At 43.7% G+C, this 23,526-nt stretch overlaps 1 protein-coding gene and 1 long non-coding RNA gene across 6 annotated transcripts in view; one reads left to right on the top strand and one right to left on the bottom strand.

Moving 5' to 3' along the window:
• The window catches only part of LOC123364471, a 38,741-nt gene extending 30,466 nt beyond the window's left edge, over positions 1-8,275 (top strand). The window contains exons 2-5 of one of the 3 annotated variants that reach the window (XR_006577119.1): positions 744-1,369; positions 1,894-1,965; positions 4,092-4,477; positions 7,922-8,275. This is a non-coding gene — a long non-coding RNA (uncharacterized LOC123364471). The remainder of the gene's footprint in view (positions 1-743; positions 1,370-1,893; positions 1,966-4,091; positions 4,478-7,921) is intronic. The other 2 variants (XR_006577118.1, XR_006577117.1) reach the window with 2 other exon arrangements.
• Positions 1-23,526, bottom strand: part of PEX1 (peroxisomal biogenesis factor 1) — a 49,571-nt gene that overhangs the window by 25,743 nt on the left and 302 nt on the right. For 2 of the 3 annotated variants that reach the window (XM_045006639.1, XM_045006641.1), the window contains exons 2-11: positions 18,937-19,080; positions 14,727-14,810; positions 14,379-14,493; positions 13,519-14,288; positions 11,141-11,260; positions 8,282-8,405; positions 7,901-8,010; positions 6,744-6,847; positions 5,681-5,813; positions 4,895-4,991 (exon numbers count right to left, since the gene is read on the bottom strand). In XM_045006639.1, coding sequence (XP_044862574.1) covers positions 4,895-4,991; positions 5,681-5,813; positions 6,744-6,847; positions 7,901-8,010; positions 8,282-8,405; positions 11,141-11,260; positions 13,519-14,288; positions 14,379-14,493; positions 14,727-14,810; positions 18,937-19,080 — 1,801 coding nt within the window. Of the gene's footprint in view, positions 1-4,894; positions 4,992-5,680; positions 5,814-6,743; positions 6,848-7,900; positions 8,011-8,281; positions 8,406-11,140; positions 11,261-13,518; positions 14,289-14,378; positions 14,494-14,726; positions 14,811-18,936; positions 19,081-23,301; positions 23,524-23,526 lie in introns of those variants that run through there. The other variant, XM_045006640.1, reaches the window with a different exon arrangement.

The raw sequence follows: 23,526 nt of genomic DNA, 5'->3' as shown, positions 1-23,526 counted from the left end.
AGCCACTTGGCTTTTCAGTGTTACCCTGGTCCTGCCTGTCTTTTCCTCACTCAATACCAAGCTTGAACGAACCCCCAGCTAATTCAGACACAGGTCACGGGCTGTGAATTTTTTTTTTACTGCCTGTGACTTGTCCGTGACTTTTACTAAAAATACCCATGACTAAAACATAGCCTTAATTATGAGTAGGCCTGGCATGTTAGTGACTTCTTAGCATTAAAAAATACAGGTGGAAACCCAGTTAGAAAATATCTCAGTAGACACTGGTGTACCTTAAGCTCTGTCTGCAAAAGATACAAATAGCCTCAGAGAAGTTTAAAAAAGGTTTAGTCCTGTCAAAATGGCATGCCATTATCTTCCTAATATCCCAAAGTACGGAGGGCAGCATCTTCCCTAGTTTGATGGGGTTTAGGATAAAATATGGGGAGATGAATAGTCCAATTTATATGAAAGTCTGAACTGACTTTAGGTAGGAACTGTAGATGTAGCCAGAGGGACACGTCATCTTTGAAGAAAACAGTACAAAAGGGTCAGCCATTAAAGCCCCTAGCTCACAAAGGCATTTTCATAGAAAGGTATAAAAGCATACCTGTAGTTGTTGGTTTAAAGGGAGATTTTGTAAAATTGAGAACTAGGTTCAAGATCCAGGTTGGGGTGGGCTCCCTGACATGTGGGAAAAGGTTTGGTAACTATTTAATAAATCCAGAAATTGTGAGGTGAGCAAACACATGACTCTTCTACAGGCAAATGAAATACTGTGGTGGCTGCCAGATGGACTTCAGTGGAGCTCCAGGAGAGACCTCCCTTTCTTTGGGGTACTCTAAAGTATTCTAAAACTTCTGAGATGGAAAAATCCATAGGAGACAGGTGTTGGTGAGTGCACCAATGGTAAAATCTTTTTCATTTCTGAAGGTAAGTTTTCCTGGCGGATTCTTTTCTACTGTTCAGCAGGACCTCCTGCACCTCCCTGGAACAGGAGAGCTCTATCTCTGACAACTATCCAGGTACCAGGCTTTGAGTCAGAGTTTTGAGATAGGGGTGAAGAATGTTCCCTGGGTCCCACAAGAGAAGGCTGGGCATCAATGGTAAATTGATAGCCAGTCAAGAGGAGTAGTGAAGGAGATAAGGGAACCATACTTATCTTGGCCAGGGTGGTGCAATCAAAATGCCTGTGGCTCTGTCCTGTCTGGTTTTGTTCAGGTCCCTGAGGATTAGTAGCATTGGAGGAAAGACATATAGAAGGTTCTTTGACCACAAGAGGAGAAAGTCAAGCCCCCAAGAACAATGACCCAGACCTCCCCTCGAGCAGAAGTTCATGAATCTTCAGCTGGGAACAATGGCAAAGAGATCTATTGCTGGAAAACCCCAGGTGAGAGAAATATCTGAGTACAAATTTGTTGAGTTCCCACGTATGATCCCACGTGAAGTGCCTACTAAGGTTATTGGGTATAGAATGTTGATGTAAATGGTGGACTCCTGTGTGGTCCACCTTCTCTGTACAATGTGATCCTGTAGGTGAACTCCCTATATGAAGAGGAACGTGTCCAAAACAATTGTAATGGCGAGAGGGCAATGTTTGAAAGGAACCCCTGAACACACCTTGTCTGGATTCTTCCACCAGTTAAGGGAGACTAACACACTTTGAGGGGCAGAGCTAAACTTGTTCATACTGTCCCTGTTGGGGATATCGACTGACTTGATATAGGATTGGAAGCAGTGCAGATGCAAATAGGCATATAAGGTGAACACTGCAATGACCTGAGGCAGTGACTTGAGGACTTAGTTGAACTCATGCAATTTATTTTGTCAGGATGAGGAATCTGTCCCTTGGTAGACAGGCTCTAGATGCTGTAGCATCAGAGTGACTCCAATAACCTCTATCTGCTCTACTAGTAGGAAGAAGGACTTTGTGATGCTGAGCTGAAGACCGAGCCTTGCAAATAGAGAGATGACGTTAAAACTCAGGTTTGAACTTTTTCCAGTACCCATCTGTTGGAAATAAACTTCTTCCATGAACGGTAGAAATGGAAGAGATAACCCCCAAAAGGTGGGAGGATAAACTGGGCAGGATGGTGTGGCATCTGGCCCAGATTGTGGGAACGTTCATGGTCCTCAACCAACGCATCAGAAGGAATGTTTCACAGATGATGTTTGTTGCATCAACGGGGTGGTAGTCGTGTAGGGTTTTCCTTTCTGCAGTCTGGGTTCCTTCTCGGCTGGCTCACATACTCAGGTGGTAGGTGGAAAGCTGGGATAGGTGGTACCCTTGAGCCATCTGGGATCTACTGAACCTCCTTTTGTTTGTAGATGCACATATCCAACAAGTCAAGTGTTGCCCTAGAATACTTCAAGGAATGTATTGACTCCTCCGTGGTCTCGCTGAATAATTTGAGGCCATTAAAAGGGAGGTCCTTTACAGTGTCTTGGATGTCATATAGGAAACCTGAGGATTGCAGCCACCATAGCTGTGGAGATGGAATGAGCTGCCATGTCAGTTGCATCAACAGAAGCCTGTAAAGTCATCCTGGCCAAGCGATACCCCTCATTAATGATAGCCTGAAATGGCTGCGTTTCTGGGGAGATGTTCTGTAAAAGACTTCATATAGATTTCATAGACTATGTGATTATATTTTGTGAGTATCACCTGGTTATTCACATTTCTAAACTGCAGGGTGGCAGACGAATAACTCTTGTGAACAAATACAACTAAAGGCTTTTGGTCCTTGTTATCTAGGGCAGCCTTTGAATGGTGTGCCTGTTCTGTTTATTGACTGCATCCGCAATTAGGGAGTTGGGGGTGGGGTGAGAAAATATAAATTCTGAGCCCCTAGGCAGGACATGGTATTTTTTAATTCACCCTCTTAGCTGTTGGGATGGCAGTGGCAAGAGTTTGCCAAATTCTTTTGGCAGTTCCAACAGCACCTCATGCACAAGCAGGGCCACCTGTGATAAAGATGGTGTATGTAGAATGTCCCATAATTTATGCTGGGTTTCTTGGACGACTTCTGCTGGAATTCAGAGCACATCTGTCACACTCTTCATCCAGTCCAGGAACTGTTTGAAGTCATCCATGTGAGATGGAGGAGGCATAACTGCTTCACCTGGAGAGAATGATAAAATATTTGTCTGAGGAGTAGCCTCCTCCTCATCCCTCCTTTCTTGCTCCTCAAATGTTTCCTCCTGCAGGAGGAATTGCTAAGGAGGGATGGATGGGAGCAGGGAAAACTGTCTCTGATGTTCCAAATGAGTGTTAGGTGCCTTAGAAAATTGATGGTGATATAATGTCCAAAGGTTCCTGTATGGCCACTGAACTGATCTATAAAGAAACAGGAGAGTTATCCAGGACTGGTCATACCAGGGAGGGTGTTGAATCAGCTGATATCATGAAGGCAGTGAAATGTCCTATCCTGAACATCTTCAGGAGAATTAGTTTGGGTAAATAGATATGAAAGCTCTGAGCTGATATTTGAGAGTCTGAAGAGCTCTCGTCTACATAGTGTGACAGCAGAGCAGATGGCAGTGATGATCTGCTTGTCTGGCTGTGTGGGTACTGGGGAATCATAAGGTACTAGTGAAAGGTGGGGTATCAAAGATAATGCAGGCTGTGGTACTTGGAGTCTAAACGAGCTCACCAGAGGAGTCTCAGGCTCACCTGAGACAAATTAAATCCCTGAAGAATCTGAATTCCTGTGGTACTGGGTAGACTTGTGTAAGCTCCAGATGTAGAAGGCTGAGGTACTGATGCTGGTTGAACCGTTGGTCAAGATATTGATGCACAGTTGGTGCGGATGGTTCCAGTTTCTTAGGTGCGAAGTCTTTATCTCTAGTACTCTGCTCATGCTTCAACAGTACATTGGGCACTGGGACAAGACTTAAGACAAGCTGAGACTTAGACAAGCTCAAGCTCAATCTGGAAGCCTCAGTAGCAGGACTGCTTGAAGCCTCCACAGAAACCTCTGAAGGGAACATTTCTGGTATGATAGGTCTTTTAGAGGAGAATTCTCTCTGAGGAGATTTCACAGATCCCCTAGACAGAATCTTCTCTGCATCTGTAACATCTCTATCTGTCTGTCTGTTTTTCTCTCTCAAAGTTCTGGAGGGTGAGTGAGCTGCAGATGATGAGAGAGGGTTATGGTCATTCGGAGCATGCTGGAAAGTGTGGGTCTCCAGGCCAGGGTCTGAAGTCTGGCAGAGGGAGCATTCCACCACTAGAAGACAGAGTTTTATTTCCCTTTACCTCCTACAGCAGCTTATGAAAGTCATGTCGCTCTTGCACTTAGTGGGCATGTGTGTATGCCCGAAGCAGTGCATACATTGTAAAGGACTCCCAGCAAGTGATGCAACATTTGAAGCATGGAGACTCCAGCATACCCCAAAGACAAAACAAGCTTCATTAAACTACAAAAGAATAAAAATGGACTAGAAACTAGTTAACAGGCAGAATTGTAAATGAATGCTATTGGACACACTGTCTCAGGTGAGTGGTCAAGAAGGTACAGAGGGCGGTTCATCTCTTGCAGCACTATAAGCCTTTGGCTGAATGGACACTACTGATGAAAATCTCAGATTGAAGGTGGATGCACACCTCAAGTGGAGCACCCACAGGGCCACTACTTGAAGAAGCACAAAAAATTATAAAGGTGTACATTTTGAATAAGCTTAAATGATGAAACTAGCACAATGCAATGAATTTATAAAGATGCTTACTGCCAGGCACCAAAATGCATTATAGAAACAATACAAAACATTTTAAAGAAAAGCCACGCAGCCCAAATAAATAGCTAGATCAAAGTTTTATAATACTGTAGATAATTTGAACATAATAAAATGATAAGCCCTGAATGCTTCCCTATTATAACAAATGTTGAGTGAAAAAATATGATCATAGTCATACCTCTTAAAGCCTTACAGTCAATTACTTCCACATGAGCATCCAATCTATCAAAGGCTTCTTTGCAGATGGCCTTCGCTAATGTTGACTTTCCACTTCCCTACAAAATAAATGTTGGGTAGTCTTCTAAAACAACATCCAGAGTAACAGAGACTACTTCTTTCTCTGTTTCTGTGGACTATTCCTCAGGAAACACAGATGCTAAATAGATGGCTGGTTGTATACAGGGTGATTTTCATTCCTTGTCAATAGTAGTACCTAGTACGGGCCCAGTTCTGATCCCACTGAAATCAGTGATAAAATTCTCACAGATTTCAATGGATTCAGGATTTGCCATTGAACAACATGGGAAATATAGCAGGAGAATCACTAAGGGTCAAATGTGTGAAGTCATTTCATGATAATGTTTCGGGAAAAAAAATATGATTGTTTTTTGAATTCAAATAATTTTAAAATAAATGTTAAATAATGTTGAGGCATAAGTGTTTACACATATTTGAAGGGTAAAAACACAGCGTGGAATAACCTTACAAGGTAAGTGATAGAAGCTCCAGTGTTAGGGGCATTTAAAACTTAGATAGTAAAAAACACTAAAATATAACAGAAGAATTGATGCTGCATTGGCAGGGGAGGTGGATTAGGTAATCCAACAGCTCTTTTTCAATGCTATTCTCTGATTCCTTGTAGCAGAAAAGAAACAGGTTGACAATGCCTGTTTGGAGTATTAAAATTAAGTTAATGCAAGAAAACTATTTTGGCATATAGGTAAAGAGAGTTGTAGAAATACACCTTTGTTCCTGTGAGCAGGACGGCTCCACTGCGCAGTCCCACAGCTATGGTAGCTAGTTTTTGAGATAAAGGGCGTCCCAAGAGGCTGTGGGTTATGTGCTCAAAGGAGGATGTTCCTAGTTTACCCACTCCTCTGCAAAGTAAGGCAAAACAAATAAAACATTAGACAAGTTACGGCAGTCTCAGTACACTCAATCTAGGTAATAATAACTACTTGAATTTATAATAGCATGCCTTCCATACATACTGAAAATGCCTAAGTGATTCAGATGTTCAAGAAAATCTATGGCTCCCTTCAGTTAGATGCCATGGAACTTCTACACTACACAAGTGGCATAAAGGGCCATAGCTAGCCCTTGCAAAATACCCCCATCACATGTGGTTTTCCAACCAGTGAAGAACTACTGTAAAAGCTCTACACCAGCTGCCTTCCCTTACGCTGGCATAGAGGATGTGTCCAAGGGTGTGGTCAGGAGAGGGTATAGCCAGAGCATACTACGCTTTGGCTATTATACATTGGTGTAATAGCCTATAGAAAGCTATTACAAGCTGGCATAACTCAGAGCAGCCTGGGGACAACGAAGGTCCTTGACCTGGGCCAGAATTAGGGAAACACAAAATTGGCTTAAAGCTACCTTTATTCACCTCCTTTCCTAAACTGTGGGTCACTTTTAACCTGACAGCACGCCTTTAAGATCCACAAACAAGCTAGCAGTTTTAGATTTCAACTGAAAGACAACACATACTAATAACAAAAAAGAAACATCTAGCAGAATAGTATCCATTAAAACTATTGAGGCCCGGGTTTGGCACAGATTGAGGGAAGAGCGCCACATAGTGAATTATCAACACCGCTTCTGGGAGCACATAGCATGGCAAGGCCCTTGCAGAGGCTTTTAATTTTTCAATCTGGTTTATATTTCAATATTGGGTAGGCCCAAGTAGTTCTCGTAAGCCAAACAAAATTCCAATTCTAATATATCTGGCTCCCCCCTTTTTTTTTTTTAATAATTCTTATCCTCTTTTTTTAATTCCCATATTTGACATTGTCAAAATATCTCACCCTAAACTGTTTAGTTTGTGGAAAGGAAGGATTTGGTCAGTATCATGTATAGTAGACTGTGTGCTGTCATCATCAGCTTCTGTAGGCATAGGATGTATAAGAACCTATAAACAAAAAGAAAAAGTCAACATTTAAAAAATCAAATATACATTTACAAAAGAAAAGTACAAAACTGATTTGCATCTTTTTGTAATGTGTTTGAAGAAAATACTGACTAAATGTTTTGATGAAACTATACTTGCATGAAAGACTCACATATTGATAAAATGGTGTAGATGAAAGCTTCACTCATACTAGCTAAAGAGGGTAATTATCTCCCAATTATCAATCCAATTCTTCATATAATATATAAGGCCCATTTGGATACTAGTGCTAACATGTCTCCAACGTGACTAATCTTGGACATAGTCTTCTGATAATGATGTGGTTCTGCGGCAGAAGTAATAAGGTTAAACTTCTATTTTACTTTAGTGAACAAGTTTGCCGAGCAACAGGACAGTTTTCTTCACTCTTTCTGTCATACAACTGCATCAATATAAAAAAATTTGCTCATCACCAGCAACAATAGTGGGGTATGCTAACATTGGAGACTCAGATCTTGACCCAATAAGCTGTTTAGGAAAGGGAATGCTTGCCCCATAAGAAGAGGCTGTGGGGGGGTGGGGGAGGGTTACAGGAAAAGGGAAAGACGCAGGACACAGAAGCAGTTTGAGAGCAAGAGCATGGCATGAAAGCATCCCTCACATTTGATGGAATAAGCCATTAACATCTCCCCACTTCACATGTTCCAGACAGTACAATGTCTTGGGTACCACGGGGGCGGAAGGTAAAATAGGTATTTAAGGCAATTAAATATGAAGAGTGAAATTTTCAGAATTGTTCAGTGTTGGCCTAATTCTGCTCCCATTGAATTTAGTGGGAATTTGATCATTGCTACAGAAGTTAGGTCCAAAATACTATGGACTATGTGGAGTTTTAGCAAGCCTCATGCTATAAGGTAACACATGAGATGTGCATATATGGTGATGAACACAGGCACAAAAACATTAAATTACTTAATAATTGAAACAGACACATATGATACAGAGTTAATTTTATTTTTCACCACATGTAACAGAATTTAAGTTACTTGATACCTGATACTATGTGATATTTACTTGTATATTTGTCTTCTGCAGCAAACTGGGATCCAACATAAAAATATTCTCCGATCTATTTTCTTCAGCGTGAGAAGGATGTTCTACACTAAGGATAAACTCTTCCATTCCTGTGGAAACACACTGAACAACTATCAAGATTTCAAATTAACTCTATTTTTCTTCAGCACAAGATGAACCCAGTAATATTTTTTTTAAATAAATGTAATCTAAAATGAATAAATTAAACTAAGATCACTGTTGAAGATTGACGTACATCTACAATTTAAATGGAAGGAAGCATCTGTTATGTCTCTCAGTATACAAACACCATTTAAAAAAAGAAATGTTGCCTAAAGAGATTTCATAATACAGAGAGAATACAGACATAGTTTTCCTTACCTTCTTTAACAACTAGTTGTATGCAGTGTGTGTCTGTCATTATCCAGGGAAGATCAACAGTAGTGGTATCCTCCAGCCACGAACTAAAAGCAGATTTTATGTCATCTTCACTTATGTCTTTATGCTAAACAGGAAAAGGGGCGGGGGGAAGGAGAGGGAGGGTTACTTTATTAAGGCTGTTCCCTTCCAAATGATAACCCTTCAGTACAGTTGGTATTTGTTCCTAATGGTAGCTCACAGATGGAAAAAGTTCTAATGGCATCGTTCACTCATAATACTAAGTCCTGTCACAACCTCAGTTTCCAACAACCTATCTATGTTGGATACAGATATGACTCCCGTTACCATAATGTCAGAACACCTCACAATCACTAATGTATTTATCCTCACAACATACCTGGGAGGCAGAGAAGTTCTATTATCCCCATTTCACAGATGGGAAACTGAGGTACAGAGAGATTAAATATCTTGCCCAAGGTCACACAGGAAGTCTGTGGCACAGCAAGGAATTGAAACTGGGCCTCTTGAATGCCATGCTAGCCCCTTAACTACTGGAGCATCCTTCCTCTCAAAGGCAAGGGAGATCAACAGAGATCTCTTTGGGAAGGAAGGAAGCTCTGTTCAGAAAGAAAAAGAGGATCCCTAGCATATTATTCACCTAATTTTTCACCTTTCTCTTTGCTTCCTTTGGGAACTAAAATCACTTGAGCTGAAGTAGAAAAGAAAAAAAAGGAAGAACTCCATATTAAATTTATGTAAGATCATGTAGTTTACTGCCTTCAAGATATTTATTTTAAACCTACATACAAAAACCTCAGGTTTAATTACTACTTAGTTCAACCATCCACCCTGCAATAAACTATTTACAGAAAAAAGTAGTATTTATTAAACCGATAGATTTAAACCAGGATATATTTTAAAATATAGTAAAAAGGCAAAACAAAATTCAGTCCGTTTGTGAACAAAGAACACCAGATGCATATGAAAACTCTGTGCTTATTATAGATTAGTACTCTATGTTTTGTGGAGCAACTAAAGTGCAAAATGACCACACAAGTGTCACAGCAAAACAAACATACTGCCCATAATGAACTAACTTGCCTTGTGCAAGAGCAGCACTGACAGTGAGAGCTGGCATTAAATAGTTTTTTGTTGGCATAGATTTGCAATGAGAATAATGGGTGTGGCTCAGTTGAGGGAGGATAGAGGGGTTCAAATATTTACTTCACTATTACATTTATAGCAGAAGGAAAAAAGCAAAGATAATTCAGAGTAAAATTTAAAACACCAAATTAAACTGTATGAATATGCCTTAATTAACTTATTTAGAAACTCTCCCCAGGTATTGCCTGCTAGAGGTGCATAAGAGCTTCTTCCCAAAGGAGTTTCAGACTCAGCACTGGGTTTCTTTGCCTTTGTAGGTTTAAAGCTGGACTATACTGATTCACAGCAGCTGAGGATCTGGTCCAATATTTCTTTTGTAAATCACTTATTTTTTAATGACAGGCTTATCTATGTGGGACCTTGTCAAGGAGAAAATGTTGCTTATGTCCTAAGCTGAAGTGGGAACCATACTACTCTTGCTATGTAATGCTTTCTCATGCAGCATTATGTAATTATGTACAACAATATTCACAATATAATTTTGGGACTTGGCCCTGTAAACCCTTACCAGCATATGTGAGTAGCCTTTAACTTCTCATGCCTCACAGGCATATAGGTTTGCAGGATTTACCCCTTACAGTACATAGTGATATTTTATGAAAATTATGTCAGAACACACTTTACAGCATAGGAGCCGACTCCGTGGGTGCTCCAGGGCTGGAGAATCCACAGGGAAAAATTGGTGGGTGCTCTGCATCCACCGGCAGCTCCCTGCCCCACCACCCAGCTCGCCGCCACCCCTGAGTGCGCTGCGTGCCTGCTTTTTCCCCCAAGCTCCCAGCACTTGCGCCACAAAACAGCTGTTTCGTGTGGCTGTGAGGGAGGGGAAGAGGTGGGGCCGGGGCAGGGATATGGGGAAGGGGTCCAATAGGGACAGGGATGGGACAGAGTTGGGGCGGGGACTTTGGGGAAGGGGTTGGAATGGGGGTGGGGCAGGGAAAGGGTGGAGTCGGGGATGGGGGGGACCGCAAGAACACACCGGCACCAGGGAAAGTTGGCGCCTATGCTTTACAGAGTAAATGTTTTTATTTATAACACACACACAACCTACACCAGGTGTCTCAGGGTTCTGCACACACTGAGTAATATTTAATTACATTATGAACATGGAAAATGCCAATGTGTTAAACAGAAGGAGAGAGAAATTATGAAGGAAAAGCAAAAGAGAAGACAGATGTGATTTGAAAACGTATGGTGACTGGTCTAGTGGTTAAAGGAGACTAAGTGTCCAAACTTATAGGCTCTATTCCTCAACCATTGTATGACTGTGGGCACATCACTTTATTTTTATAAAATAGAAAATCTGTATTCAATACACTGTAGTATGAGTATTGTAATACCTCCCAAACACAAAAGGGTGTTGTGAGGTTTAATTACTTGACATTTATAATCCTTGGATGAAAGGTGATACAGAAGTATGAAGCGATGTTACTGTATAAGGTTTTATTTATACAGATGGTACAAGTGTCTCACTGATTTAAATATGACTTTAAATCATAAAATTGTATTTATTGGAGGGGAAATTGCATTTGGAATGCTGTATATTTTAAATATTAGTCTAATGTGATTTGAAGCTCCCAAATTATCACCTGACAAATAAAAAACAAAACAACACTAATAAACCTTAACCAGAGCAACACTATCATTGCTTAAACATATGCAAAATGACTGAATGATATAAGAATACCAACTCACTAAATTCCTTTTGGGTTGTAATCTAAGAGATGCTGGAATTTTAGGTACTGATTCCACTGACTTAATTCTGACCGTTGCATGCATTTCTATATGTATTCTCTTTCTCAGGCCATCTGGAATCTGAAATATATAAATTTAAAACAAAAAGTAAAGAGAAAAGATGATCACACAGCAGAAATTGGTTACGATATCCCACAAGTAACTTCACATTCCATAGAAGTGTATCCATCAATAAAAGCATTTCCATTATATTTGATCATCAGCCCGACTTGACTAGTTGTAACTTGCAATAATAAGAGGAAACCGGTCTATTGCCAGTTGGACTCAAATCCTCTTCCCTCACACTCTCTCCTCCTAACTGCCTCTTTTGTTCTTTGTGGAAATAGTTGTCAAAACTTGTTAACATCCTTAGAAACAAACAAATGAAGTGAGATAAAAGAGTGAGGGGGGGAGGAGGGATCTGTCTGCATTGTATTGCCATAGAACTTTTAAAAGTTTATGCCTACCCTAAAAATGCTTCAGTTTTAATAGCCATTTGAAAAAGCTTCTTTTCTTTTAAATACAAAATTAATATAAACCTGTCTTAACCACCAGTAATGCATTTGATAAATGATTCATGGGTGTAATATAGATAGACAGAGAGGCAGCCTTAAAGAAGCCATCTAACTTAGCTAGTGAAAATGTAATGATCTAGTAATTTTGGACATCTTAAAAAGTCTGCACAAGTTTTTTGTTAATTAAGATATAACAGTTGTGTGCTTGAAATTACAACTAAATACATCCTATTTAGTATTTGATTACAAAGATCTTAAGAGAATCTGAGCAGTAAGAATTTGAGCTTTTCCCTACTCCTCTTATACAGCTCCTTTCATCCACTGAACACAAAGAGGGTAAATATCATTAACCTTATTTTATAGATTAGAAAACTGAGGCACTGAAAAATGAAGTGACTAGCTCAAGGTGACGCAGCAGGTTAGTGGAAAAGCTAAGGATAAAATTCAATTTTCATAGCTTACACTAACCAATTTGTCCTCCTTTATTTAAATATATTTTCCTTACACTCTATTATCATTTAATTTAATTCCTAGATTGAAACAGCTCAAAAATGAAGAGCCTGTTGTCACCAAGAGACTATACAGTAAGTCATATTTAGAAAATAGCACTTGGAGTTCTCAGCTGATATACAAAATTGAAGTCTACAAGAGACGGCGATAATGACACTGCTATTGGCTGGTATTCTCATTCCCACTGAAAAGGATGGTGAATTGGTGGGAACACTGCCTTAGTGTTTTAAAACATCCAAACGGTGATTTTAAAAGCATTTTATCTCTTTTATTGATCCAACATCTGTTTCCAGGGAACCAAGAACAAAAGCTCGCAGCAGAGCTGTCAGGACACTGAACTGTCAGTGGCTGCCAACTGAGACCTGCAAGTGCAATCTTCCAAAACAGCATGTAAGGACACTGCAAACACCCTCCTCCTCATAAAAAAACAACAACAAAAAACCCACACTAGTTAGTCTCAGAGTACGGGTCAAGTGACTTGGGCTTGCACTACAGTGCTAAAAATAACAAATGTAGACATTCTCACTTGAGCTATTTTTAGCGCTAGTGTAAGCACTGCAAGCCTGAATCAGTTGACCTGGGCTCTGAAATTCTTAGCTGCATTTTTATTTCTTTATTTTGCAGTGTGTATGTATCCTGAGATCCAGCTGGAGATTCCAATTAAGGTTTTCAGTGTCTTAAATGTGAATTAATTTTTATTAATATAAAATAATTTATTTTAAACAAACTATTTTTTTAAAAAAGGAGTTTCTTTAATTAAAGTTTTAAAAAAATACTAAAATTATACATCATTGTACAATGCTATGATATGTAATACTATCACTTCTTAGTTTATTGAAGACTGGAGGCGAGAGCACACCAGGGAGGCATGAGCACACCAGGGAGGCATGAGTATGTGATGTAACCACATACCTTGTTATATGTAATATGTATGTACACATAGATAATTTCAGATTCTCTGGAATACTATAGCTACAAGCAGACTGTTAAGGCACTCAATATAAATAACTCACAAATTCCAGAAAATCTTTAAAAAGATGCTGGAGAACTTTCTCATTTTTGCTGTAGAATTGCCACAGAGCTGTGGAGACCCAGCCTAGGCTGTACATTTCAGAGGGCTACTGCTGGGTTTGAGTAGTCCAGAACAGGACAAATTAGCAAAGAACAGCTACACTTGATATTATCTATTTTATTTTAGTCTACATTACTTAAAAAATTAATGTTTACAGAATCTACTCTATACAATTTTATACTAATCAAGCAGCCCCAAAGTTATCTTATTAAAAACCCAAAAGCAACTGTATTCAGACTAACCCAAACTCTTCCAACATGCATGGCTTCCACACTGTTGTTATACTTTATGGCACTCTCTAGATCTTCAAATCCATTCCATACTATCTTCACGACAGAGATCTCACTGGATTCTTGACTGATATTAGAGCCATACTGGTTTCTGTCTTCTGTGCTGGACATTTGCTTTTGCTTCTCAAATGGTAGATTCTGCTTTGCTTCTCGATGGCGTTGTCTTGGGGAGAGAAGCTTACTAATCTTCCCATAAGACACTTTAATATTGGGATCTAGATCAACAAACTCCAGATTCCATGGAAAAACATGAATGGTATTTTTCTGAAATGCCTTTGTGGCTGATGTTCTCTGTACACTAGGAGGCTGGGACTGACATACTCTGAAAATAGAGTCCATGTGAATCAAGTTTAATAGCTCATCTTTGAATGCACTCATTTCACTTGTACCACAGGAAGTCTCTTGTTTCTGCTCAGGAGAGCGAGAGAAAATGCTCCCGATAAAATTCCATACGTTCGGCAGGACATTTGAGCTAAATGTCTCTTTTGCATCTGGCTTACACTGTTCGAGGACACCTGGATTTAAATGAGATTCTTTGGCTAAAGGTTCCTTTATTATTTCTCCATGATCCATGTTACTTTTAATAAATCTTTCATGTAAAAAGTCGCTTTTTGAGGAAGGCAGATTGGTGGTGTTTTCTTCAAGCTGGCGTGTTTTTGGACATACAAAAAGCTGTGTGCGAGGTTCTAGTCTCCCATAAGTAGCAGGTGGCTTTAGTGTACCTGCAATTAAACAAAAATCATCAGTACATTTATCCACTCTTGATAAAGGCTCTCTGTAGCATTGTATGAAATGCCTCCATCACCACCTACCAATTCGAATGTAAATATGAGTATTCTGTTCAACCCACACTGGGAAGATGGCTTTTGGAAATACTATTCGAATCTGGTCAAGAAGATGCTTTTCAAGAGAGGAAGCATGCAGCTCCTAAAGACAATTTTGCATAATTAGAAATCAAATACTTCACATTACATTTTGCATTTGTTTTAAGATACAAACTGTATATCCCTATATAAAATCAAAACTGAATTATACACATGCAATGTACACCACTAATGTATAGGAAACAGTGCCTTGAGGAGAAATGGAACAGGTTGAGGGTGGGGGAATGCTTATCATGAATAACAAATGTATGAGAGCAATTTAAATGTTTTTATTACCAGTATTTCCCAATCATCTGCAGAGAGGGGTTCCACTTCTACTTGCTGACAGGATAAGGCTTGGGAGCATGGCTCAAGGAATATCTGGCAGACAATAACACGTTGTAAAAACAATGTTTACCCTCTGATATTTACATAAAGAAAAAAGTTAAATCTTTAAGTAATTTAAAAGAATTAAGTCTTCTTCACTGTACATTTTGGATGATTAAAATTACTTGCCTTTTAAATTACATTAACTATACCACTTAACACAGCATGAAGCGTCAATATATTACTCCTGAGGGAATTCTGCACCAAAAAATTAAAGATTCAGTGCCAAAAAAAAAATATTTTGTGCACATTTTAAAATTCTGCAATTTTTTTTGTCAATAAATAACTGTGGAAGCTCCAGTGTGGCGCAAAGGCCAGTGCTGTACAAAGGTGGGACATCACCCTGCAGCCCTCCCTCCCCCCAGGACAGGGACTAGGTGGCAAGGCTGCACCCGGACCCTGACAGAATGCAAGGGCCAGGCCTACTACAGAAACACCCCAGAGCCCTGCCTTCTGTGCCAGGCACACCAGGTGTGGGCAGGCAGGCTCAGCCAAGCAGGATCCAAGTGTGGATGGGCTTAGTGTGGAGGGATCCAGGTGAGGAGTGAGAGGGTTCTGTGTGAGGCAATCTGGCTATGGGCAGCTCAGTGGGGGAGATGGAGGCACAGGGGCTCCTTGCGGGGTTCTGGGTGCAGGGAAAATGAGACTCTGCAGGGGAACCGGGTGAAAGTGGTTGGGGCTTGGCAGATGGGGTATGGGTGAGGGGGTCTGGGGCTTGACAGGAGGGTCTGAGCATGGAAGGGCTCTTCGGGGTGGTCCAGGTGTGTGTGGGGGGAGGGTATGGGGCTCAGCAGATGGTCCTGCTTAACTGGGGAGCCCCAGCTGCTGCTGCTGAGGGGCACTGCAAGCAGGGCTCCCACTTCCCATCACTTCTCCTCTCCCCACTGCCGCCTGTCTCTATCTCCATCCCCTTTTCTCTCCCCACTGCCCCCGTCCTTATCCCCCACCCCTTTCCTCTCCCCCTGCCCCATCCCCCTCCTCTCACTCCCACATACCCCTCCCATATCCTACCCCCTTCTTTCCCCATTGCATCTTCCCCCCATCCCAGCACACAACCCCCATTTCTCCCACCCCACCCTCTTGCCCTGCCCCACCACAAGCACTCACAATTGTACAGAAATCAGGAAGGCTCTCAGCACAGAGAATGGGGAGCATGACCAGCACTAGGACCCAGGAGGCAGCATTCAGCTGCAGAATCAGCAGCTGGAACTGAACCCTCCTTCAGCCAGGCAGCTCTGCACTCCCAGAAATGGCAGCGGCATGTGACCCCGCGTGCCCTCCCATTTCTCACCTCTGTTTCTTGGGGCAGTGCCTCACCCAAATACACCCATGGGCATCCCCAGGTCAGCTGCTCCTGGTGCCAGAAAGCATGGGAGGTGGGTGAACCCCTGGCTTAGGGAGGCTAGCCCCCAGCCCAGCCTCTGCCCCTTCCACCCAAGGCCACGCCCACCTGAGCCCAGCCCCCATTGTGGTCACTGGCCTCTCCCCAGTCCCCGCCCCCGCTAGTGCCCTCAGCTCCCCTGGCCCCAGACTGCTGGGCAGTGCGGCCGCAGCCTCTCTGGGCGGCTCCGCTGGGCCCAACCCCAGACCAGCTTGTCCCAACCTCCCTGGGGCCGCGCCGCCAGGCCTGATCCCTGGCATGTCCCAGCCTCCCCAGGCCCCAGCACCGGGAGGATGAGTGGCACAGCGCAGCCCTGGGGGCACACTGTGACCCCAAGCCTGCCTGCCCCAGGGAACAGCAGGCAGGATGAGGCCTGGGGATGGAGCATGGGCAGGGGGACATCAGGCTGTTTGGGAAAACAACGCCCATTTGGGAAGGCAATACTCACTGCCCATGCTGGAAAACACACGGGCACGTGACCACTCGTGCGGCTTCCCTTTGCTTCCCCATCATTTTCTGCTGGGAAGCTAAGAAATCTGCTGAGGGACTTGAATTCTGTGCCTGCTCAGAGGTGCAGAATTCCCCTAGGAGTAAAATATAGTACGTGATTTCTTTTGTTTCATGCTTAGGCTATAGACCTCCCACCCCCTTCCCCTATAATCAACATGGCAGGTACAAAGTGAAAAGAAGTAGCAACATCAATAATATTATTAGTGGATTAACTATCAATCAAATTTCAAAGCATACCAAGAACATAGGAATCACCATTGGGGTTACAGAAGTATTTAAAAAAACCTAACTAAAACCAAACAAAAACATAGCGCACAGTTTCTGAATACATGTTTTTGAAATTTTGAATTAGCCTAAAAATATAGTGGAATTTGGAAAGCTCAAAAATATAAATAACTGTATACAGTTATATGAGGCAGAAGCAGTTGAAAAGCAGTTTTCCACTTGTAAGGAAAAATCACAGTTTTATGAGTGGGCTCACAGAAGCATCACTTCCACAGCACAACTTTCAGGAATTGGTCATCTCATTGCTATAAGCTGACCATCAGGAAGAATGCTGGGAGGTGATGTAGCTCAGGGAGAAACAGATTGTTTCAGACAAGCTAGTCAATACAGAAAAAAATAAAGGGTGATTTTTACCAAAAGTTCCATTTGTCAAAAAGAGTAGCACTTTTCAAGATACAGTACTGGCATCTTAACATTGTTTTCTTTATATAATGTTCTCTTAAAATGAGGCAACTTTTAATCCTCTGTCCTCTGGGCAACTGCAGCTTCAAATAAATTTTTCCAAAAGAAGCGATTGGCTTTACACCCTGCAGGATCCTAAAGTTTCAATGTATACAAAACAAATAAGAAATATCCTTTCCCTTCCATACAATAGTAAATAGAAGGGAATATTTTTAATGGAATACTATTACTGCAAATAAACACATGCTTCCTCAGGCAAAGAGATGGTAGGGCCATCTATTTTAATTTGTTCCTTTGGTAGGACAGAAGACTTTATTTAACGGCATCTTTTTTGGTGAATTTTTTGCTAGGATCTGAAGGTTGCTCGTAAGGATTTTCTTCTGCGAGCTAGTAATGTCCAGATTTTAACAGGATAACTGTGAGAATTTATTTATTTATTTAGCATTTGTGTATCTTAAATAAGCATAAATGTGTAAAAATCTGGCCACAGCTAGGGGGGCAACAGTACCCTAATCTAGTTAGATCTCATCAGTAGAGCCAATATCATTATCTTGTGAACAGTAGGAAAACGGTAGATTTTCACAATATTCTATGGGCTACTTTTCTTAACTATTGTATCTAGAGTCAGAATAAAACAATTCCAGATACGATTAAAATAACCACTCCAGCAGCTATACAATGTCATACAAATTTTCCAGTTACTTCTGCTGTTGACCCAACAAGATGTTTTATAGTCCAGTGGCCGGATAACCATTAGCTTTCCAGTAATGATTTTCAAAAAGCAAACAAGTGGAGGTGCCACACTGCCTGACCTAAAATGTTCCCTGCTGTGCCTTCTGTCTATAAATAAAGTTTATCATGTGTGAAATATACTTAGAACAGCTGTGGGTGAAGTAATACTTTTCTGCCCATATTAATTTAATTTTCCACCTGCTATAACCAAAACACTGTGTTGTTGAAAAGATTAACAGTCACATGATGGACAAAACCTGTCCAACTTCTCTTTGTAACAGGAGTCACAAGAAGAACTATAGCACCTGGTCTAACAGTGAGGAAAGGCAGATCCTTTTACAGCAAATCTGCAACATGTGTGCAAGGGGAAATGAGTGCAAGTCTCAGGGCAGAAAGGATGTCAAATGAGTTAGGAATAAGTGCATAATTATAAACAAAATGACAAGAACTGAAGAAACAAACAATTACCATGAGAAAACTCCACCCTTGTTTTATTTCTTTTAAAAATACTTTCCCTTTAAATTAACATTTCACTACACGCTCAGACTTCAATCCTGCAGAGACCTACCCAAATACTTAAGTGTACACCCTGTAAGTATTTCCATTGATTTCAGTAGGTAAATCTTTGCAGGACTGGGGCTTAAGCCCCCACTCCTGCAATTTATTCCATGTGAGTGGACACCTCTTACCACATACAGCCCCAGCGAAGAGAGTGGGGATCCGTCTGCCTGCATGGAACAGGTTGCATGATTGTAGCCTAAATTGTAAAGCATTATTCCTTCAGAATTTTTTTTAAAGTGCATTCCAAACCTGCTCTCCTTCTGCAATGCCAAGTTTCTCTGCTAGGTGTCTGTTAATTTCAGCAATATTTTCACCATAGTGACCATGATGTCTGATTTCCATCCAACTCAAGAATATAGGCTGGTGACCCCCGGAGACTTGCACAGCTTGGCCCTGTTGATTTCAGAGAACAGAACAACATTAATATCAAACAATTTAAATTAAATTATCCTCATTCTGACTAACATGGACAAAATCTTCTATTTGATTACAAAATGAACAGAAGTGTGTAATTTGTTTCTGGATTTGTCATGCCCTATTTTAATGAATAATGTAGGATCTTAGCACTAGTAATACAGAAATACACTGTAATACACTGAATCATTGCAAATCTGAATAGGGCTCTCTGTGCAGGTTCAAGGGTCTGCCTATATGTATCAGATGTGACCACTGGGGCCTTGCTTTGATACATAATAGGAACATCAAGTAATGAAGGTAGAAAAAGAGGTTGACATGCACAAAAGGTTATGAATATGTTTGGTACTCCAATATATGCATCTTGTCAGTTCTCCTTTAAAGATTAATTTTAGGATGACCGTATTTCCCTATGCTGAATATGGGACAACAGGTAAAATTACTTATATTCAAACAAATTCAATGGCAATCGTATAAACGTTCAAATAGCATCAAGTTGACTGAGCCCCTGTTGAAGAAATGCTGCATAGTTGGATTCTTTTTATTTACCTTCTTACCTTTAAGGCTTTAGAGTTCACATGGGATGGGGTGACACACACCCCTACCTGCCACCACACACACAGAGGAGGAGGGGTGATGTACAAACTCCCATATACCTATCTCACACAGTGGGGTTGACCAACTGACCTGACCCTCCCTGCCTGGCGCTATTCAACCTCTATGCTTGGTTGGGCCCCCAGGATGGACCCACCTCTCCTGGTACCTGGCACCGCGTCTTCCCAAGACAACCCATGAGGGGGGCATGCAGGGTCACACTCCCCCCCCCCGGCAGATTTCTGCCAGGGTTCACACCAGAATGTGGCCAGCAGCAACCTTTCAGCACTGTGCAGGAGGGAAGGGATGGGAGCTGCTTCCAGCCGCAGGGCAGAAGGAGTGTGGGTACAGCACCAGCAGGAAGTGGTTAAGCCCTAAGGATGTATTGTGCACCAGGGCCCAGAAAACCTGACTGCAGGAACTTCAGCAAACCCAGCCAGAAAGGTGGCTCAGCAGAGGAGGGTGCCTTGGGGATGGAGCAGCCCTGCACTCCCTGAGGGCAGGACCCAGAGGGAAGGGTGGGCAAAGAGGGTGCTAAGCCCCTGCCCTGGGGGATATTGTGGAACCTGCAGGTTCGGGGCATGAACAGGCCGGAAATCACTTTCCCCCCGCCCCGCCACTCCAGAGCTTAGCTGAGAGGCGGAGAGGCTTCCCTGTGCCAACACTGTGCAGGGCTTTGGCACATGTAGGACTTGGCTCCTCCTGGCCAGCAACCTGGGCTGGAGGGTCTTGGGCTTTCCCAGGGTGCCTGCCCAGCCAGAGGCAGTGGGGGAAGGAAGGAGCCTGCTGGCCAGGCTTTTGGTGAGCTGAGGACTCCAACCAGGGGCTGGTTCTCCACACAGCGCTGGGAGCGCCCCATTGGAGGGGGATATGGAGGAGCAGTAGGGCTGGGGGAGTGAAGGGGCAAATCAGGGAGAGGACAGCAAGAGGGGAAGCACGTAAAGGGCTGATGGGTGGGCAGCAGAGGTGACACGTAACCGGCCGCCGCTGGCGCCGGCTTGGAGTCACCAAACACTGCAGCTCACAGGAGGGCTTAAATATGGGACTGTCCCTTTAAAAATAGGACATCTGGTCACTCATTAATTTAGATTCTATCAAGCAATTGTTGGAGTGTGGAAAATGTACAGATGTGGGATACTAGGAGGGATTTGGATAAATACAGGCAGATTGTGTGGCATTGGGAATCAGGAATGATATTCCAGACTACAATTTTGGGGGGAAGGGGACATGTGGAGGGTTGTATCGTGTCAAAAACATGATATGATGCCACATTTATTTTGTTTCACTGGACAAGTCAACAAGAGTTAAAGGCAACTTGACAGAAAGTTATTTTATATCGTCAGCTTATGTTTCTTGTACCTTCCTCTGAAGCATCAGCTATTGATTACTGTCACAGACAGGATACTGAATTAGATGTCCCAGGGATCTGATCTAGTATACATTCCTATATTCCTGGTCCTAACATCAGGGATGCCCAAAGTCCTCTCTAAGTCCTTGTAAATTTCAGAGTGGATGGTAGCAACTCTACCCAATAATGATTCCAGAAACCTGTGGACCACAAGAGTCCTGGTTTGATTTTTTGGCTGTGATAACAGAGAGCACACAACAAAGTCTAGACTCTAGATGGATGGGGGATTTTGTCAACTGGCCAAAGGGACCCTAATCCAAACATGGCCCTATCCTGAATTCTTTGGGATTACCATGGTCTAAGCATGGCTTGCACATAACACAGCTTCATGGTCGTCACATTGTGCTCTGCCCAACAAGACATTGTCATGTCAGCCTAGAATATTACAGGCTCGGGGCACCTCACCACCGCAAGGGGATGCTAGTGGTGAGGGGCTCTGGTGGCAACGGGGGGGTGGGGGCATTGTGAGAGGGCACTGACAACAATAGGGGGCTATCGCTGGTGGTGGGGAGTGTCGCGAAGGGGTATCACTGGCATCAAGAGGGTGCTGCTGGAGTCAAGGAGGGCATTGTGACAGGGCACTGGTGTTGAAGAGGGACCTCGGAGGCATCAAGGGGCAGTGCTACTAGCATTGTTGGAGCATTGAACAGGGCATTGTGAGGGGCACTGGTGTTGTGAGGTGCATTGCTGGTGTCAAGGACTGGTGTGGGGGTCACTGGCATCACAAGGCCCTGTCACAAGGAAGTACTTGTCTCGAGGGGGCATTGCTGGCATTGAGAGAGGGCGTCATGAAGGGATACTGGCATCAGGGTGTGTTGCGGATATTGAGGGGGCACTGGAGAGGAGGTGTCGTTGGCATTGAAGGGTGCATTGCGGGGGACTGATGCAAAGGGTGCTCGCCTAGAGGTAGGGCATCATGATGGGATATTTGGATTTGAGGGATCATCATGATGGGGTGATGGCATGGGGGTGTTGCTTACATCAAGAGGGACATTGTGAGGGGGCATTGGCATTGAGGGTGTCAATGGTGGCATTGAGTGGCGTGTTGTGAGGGGATGCTGGAGTCAGGGGCATCAGAGGCATTGTTAGTGTTGAGGGGCTTCTTGTAAGGGAGCACTAGTGTCAGGGGGGTGTTGCTGGCATTGGGAATATCAGGAGGTGCTGGCACGAGGGGGCATCATGAGGAGGTGCTGGCATCAGGGGGCATTGCTGGCAAGGAGGGGGAGCACTGTGAGGAGCTGCTGGCATCGGGGAGGCATCGCTGGCACTAGGGGATGTCGTGAGGAGGTGTTGGCATCAGGGTGTCATTGCTGGCATCAGGGGTCATTGCCACCATTAAGGGGGCATTGTGGGCAGTGCTGGCATCGGGTGGTATCACTGGCATTGAGGGGGTATCAGCTATCTTACTGGTGTTAAAGGGGTGTTGTGAGGTGGTGCTGGTATTGGAGATTGCCGCTGGCATAAGGTGCTAGCATGGGGGAGTTGCTGCCAAGGGGGGGGGCATCTTGAGGAGTTGCTGGCATCAGAGGGGCAGTGTGAGGAAGCGCTGGCATTGGGGGACGTTGCTGGCACTGCAGACACAGTGAGGAGGAACTGGTAACATGGCATTGCTGACATCAGGCACTGGATTTAGAGAGCATCACTGGCACTGGGGGTGTCACTGCCTCTGGGGCACTGTGAGGACATGCTGGCATTGGGGGCACCTTGTGAGGAGGTGCTGGCATTAGTAGGGCACCACTCGCATTGGGGGATGTAGTGAGGTACTGGCATTGGGGGGCACTGTGAGGCGATGTTAGCTTTAGGGGGCATTGCTGGCATTGGGGGGTGTCACTGGCATGGAGCGGAAGGGTTGTGAGGAGGCGCTGGCATTGGTGCATCCCTGGCATTGGAGGGGGAACGTCATGGTGAGGGGCGGGTGTCGGGGGTGGCACTGGGGGGCTCGGTGTCGCCATGGCAGTGGGATGCTGGCAGGGAGAGAGGGTGTCTAACGGACGGGGGGGGGGGGGGTAGTGCCGCTGTCACAGTAGCGATGAGGGGGAGGCCGGCCGGCCGGGAGGGGTGAAGCCCGGAGGGGTGGAGGAGGGCGCCCCGCTGTCACCCCAGCGACAGGCGGCTGGTGGGGAGAGAGGGCGGGACTCTGCTATGAGCCGCTCCGAGGGGCCCCTCCGCCCAGAGCCCGGACGGGCCCACCCGGGTACCTGCTGCAGGCGAAGGTGGGAGGCCAGCGCAGGAGGCAGGTGCAGGAAGCAGTCCCGGGCGCCGCTGAAGGCGACAGTCACAGCAGCGCCTCCCGCGCCCCCTCCGCCGGGGTAGCCGCTGCCCCACATAATGGCCGCAGCACCCAACCCCGGCGCGCCCCGGCAACATCGAGCGGCCGCTCCGCGCCCAGGTAGAGAGAAGGAAGGAAGCACGAGCCCTCAGTA

The sequence above is a fragment of the Mauremys mutica genome, chromosome 2 (assembly GCF_020497125.1).
Source record: "Mauremys mutica isolate MM-2020 ecotype Southern chromosome 2, ASM2049712v1, whole genome shotgun sequence".
Taxonomy (NCBI): domain Eukaryota; kingdom Metazoa; phylum Chordata; order Testudines; family Geoemydidae; genus Mauremys; species Mauremys mutica.
The sequence above is the reverse complement of the archived record's forward strand: the minus strand, read 5'-3'. Positions and strand labels throughout refer to the sequence as shown.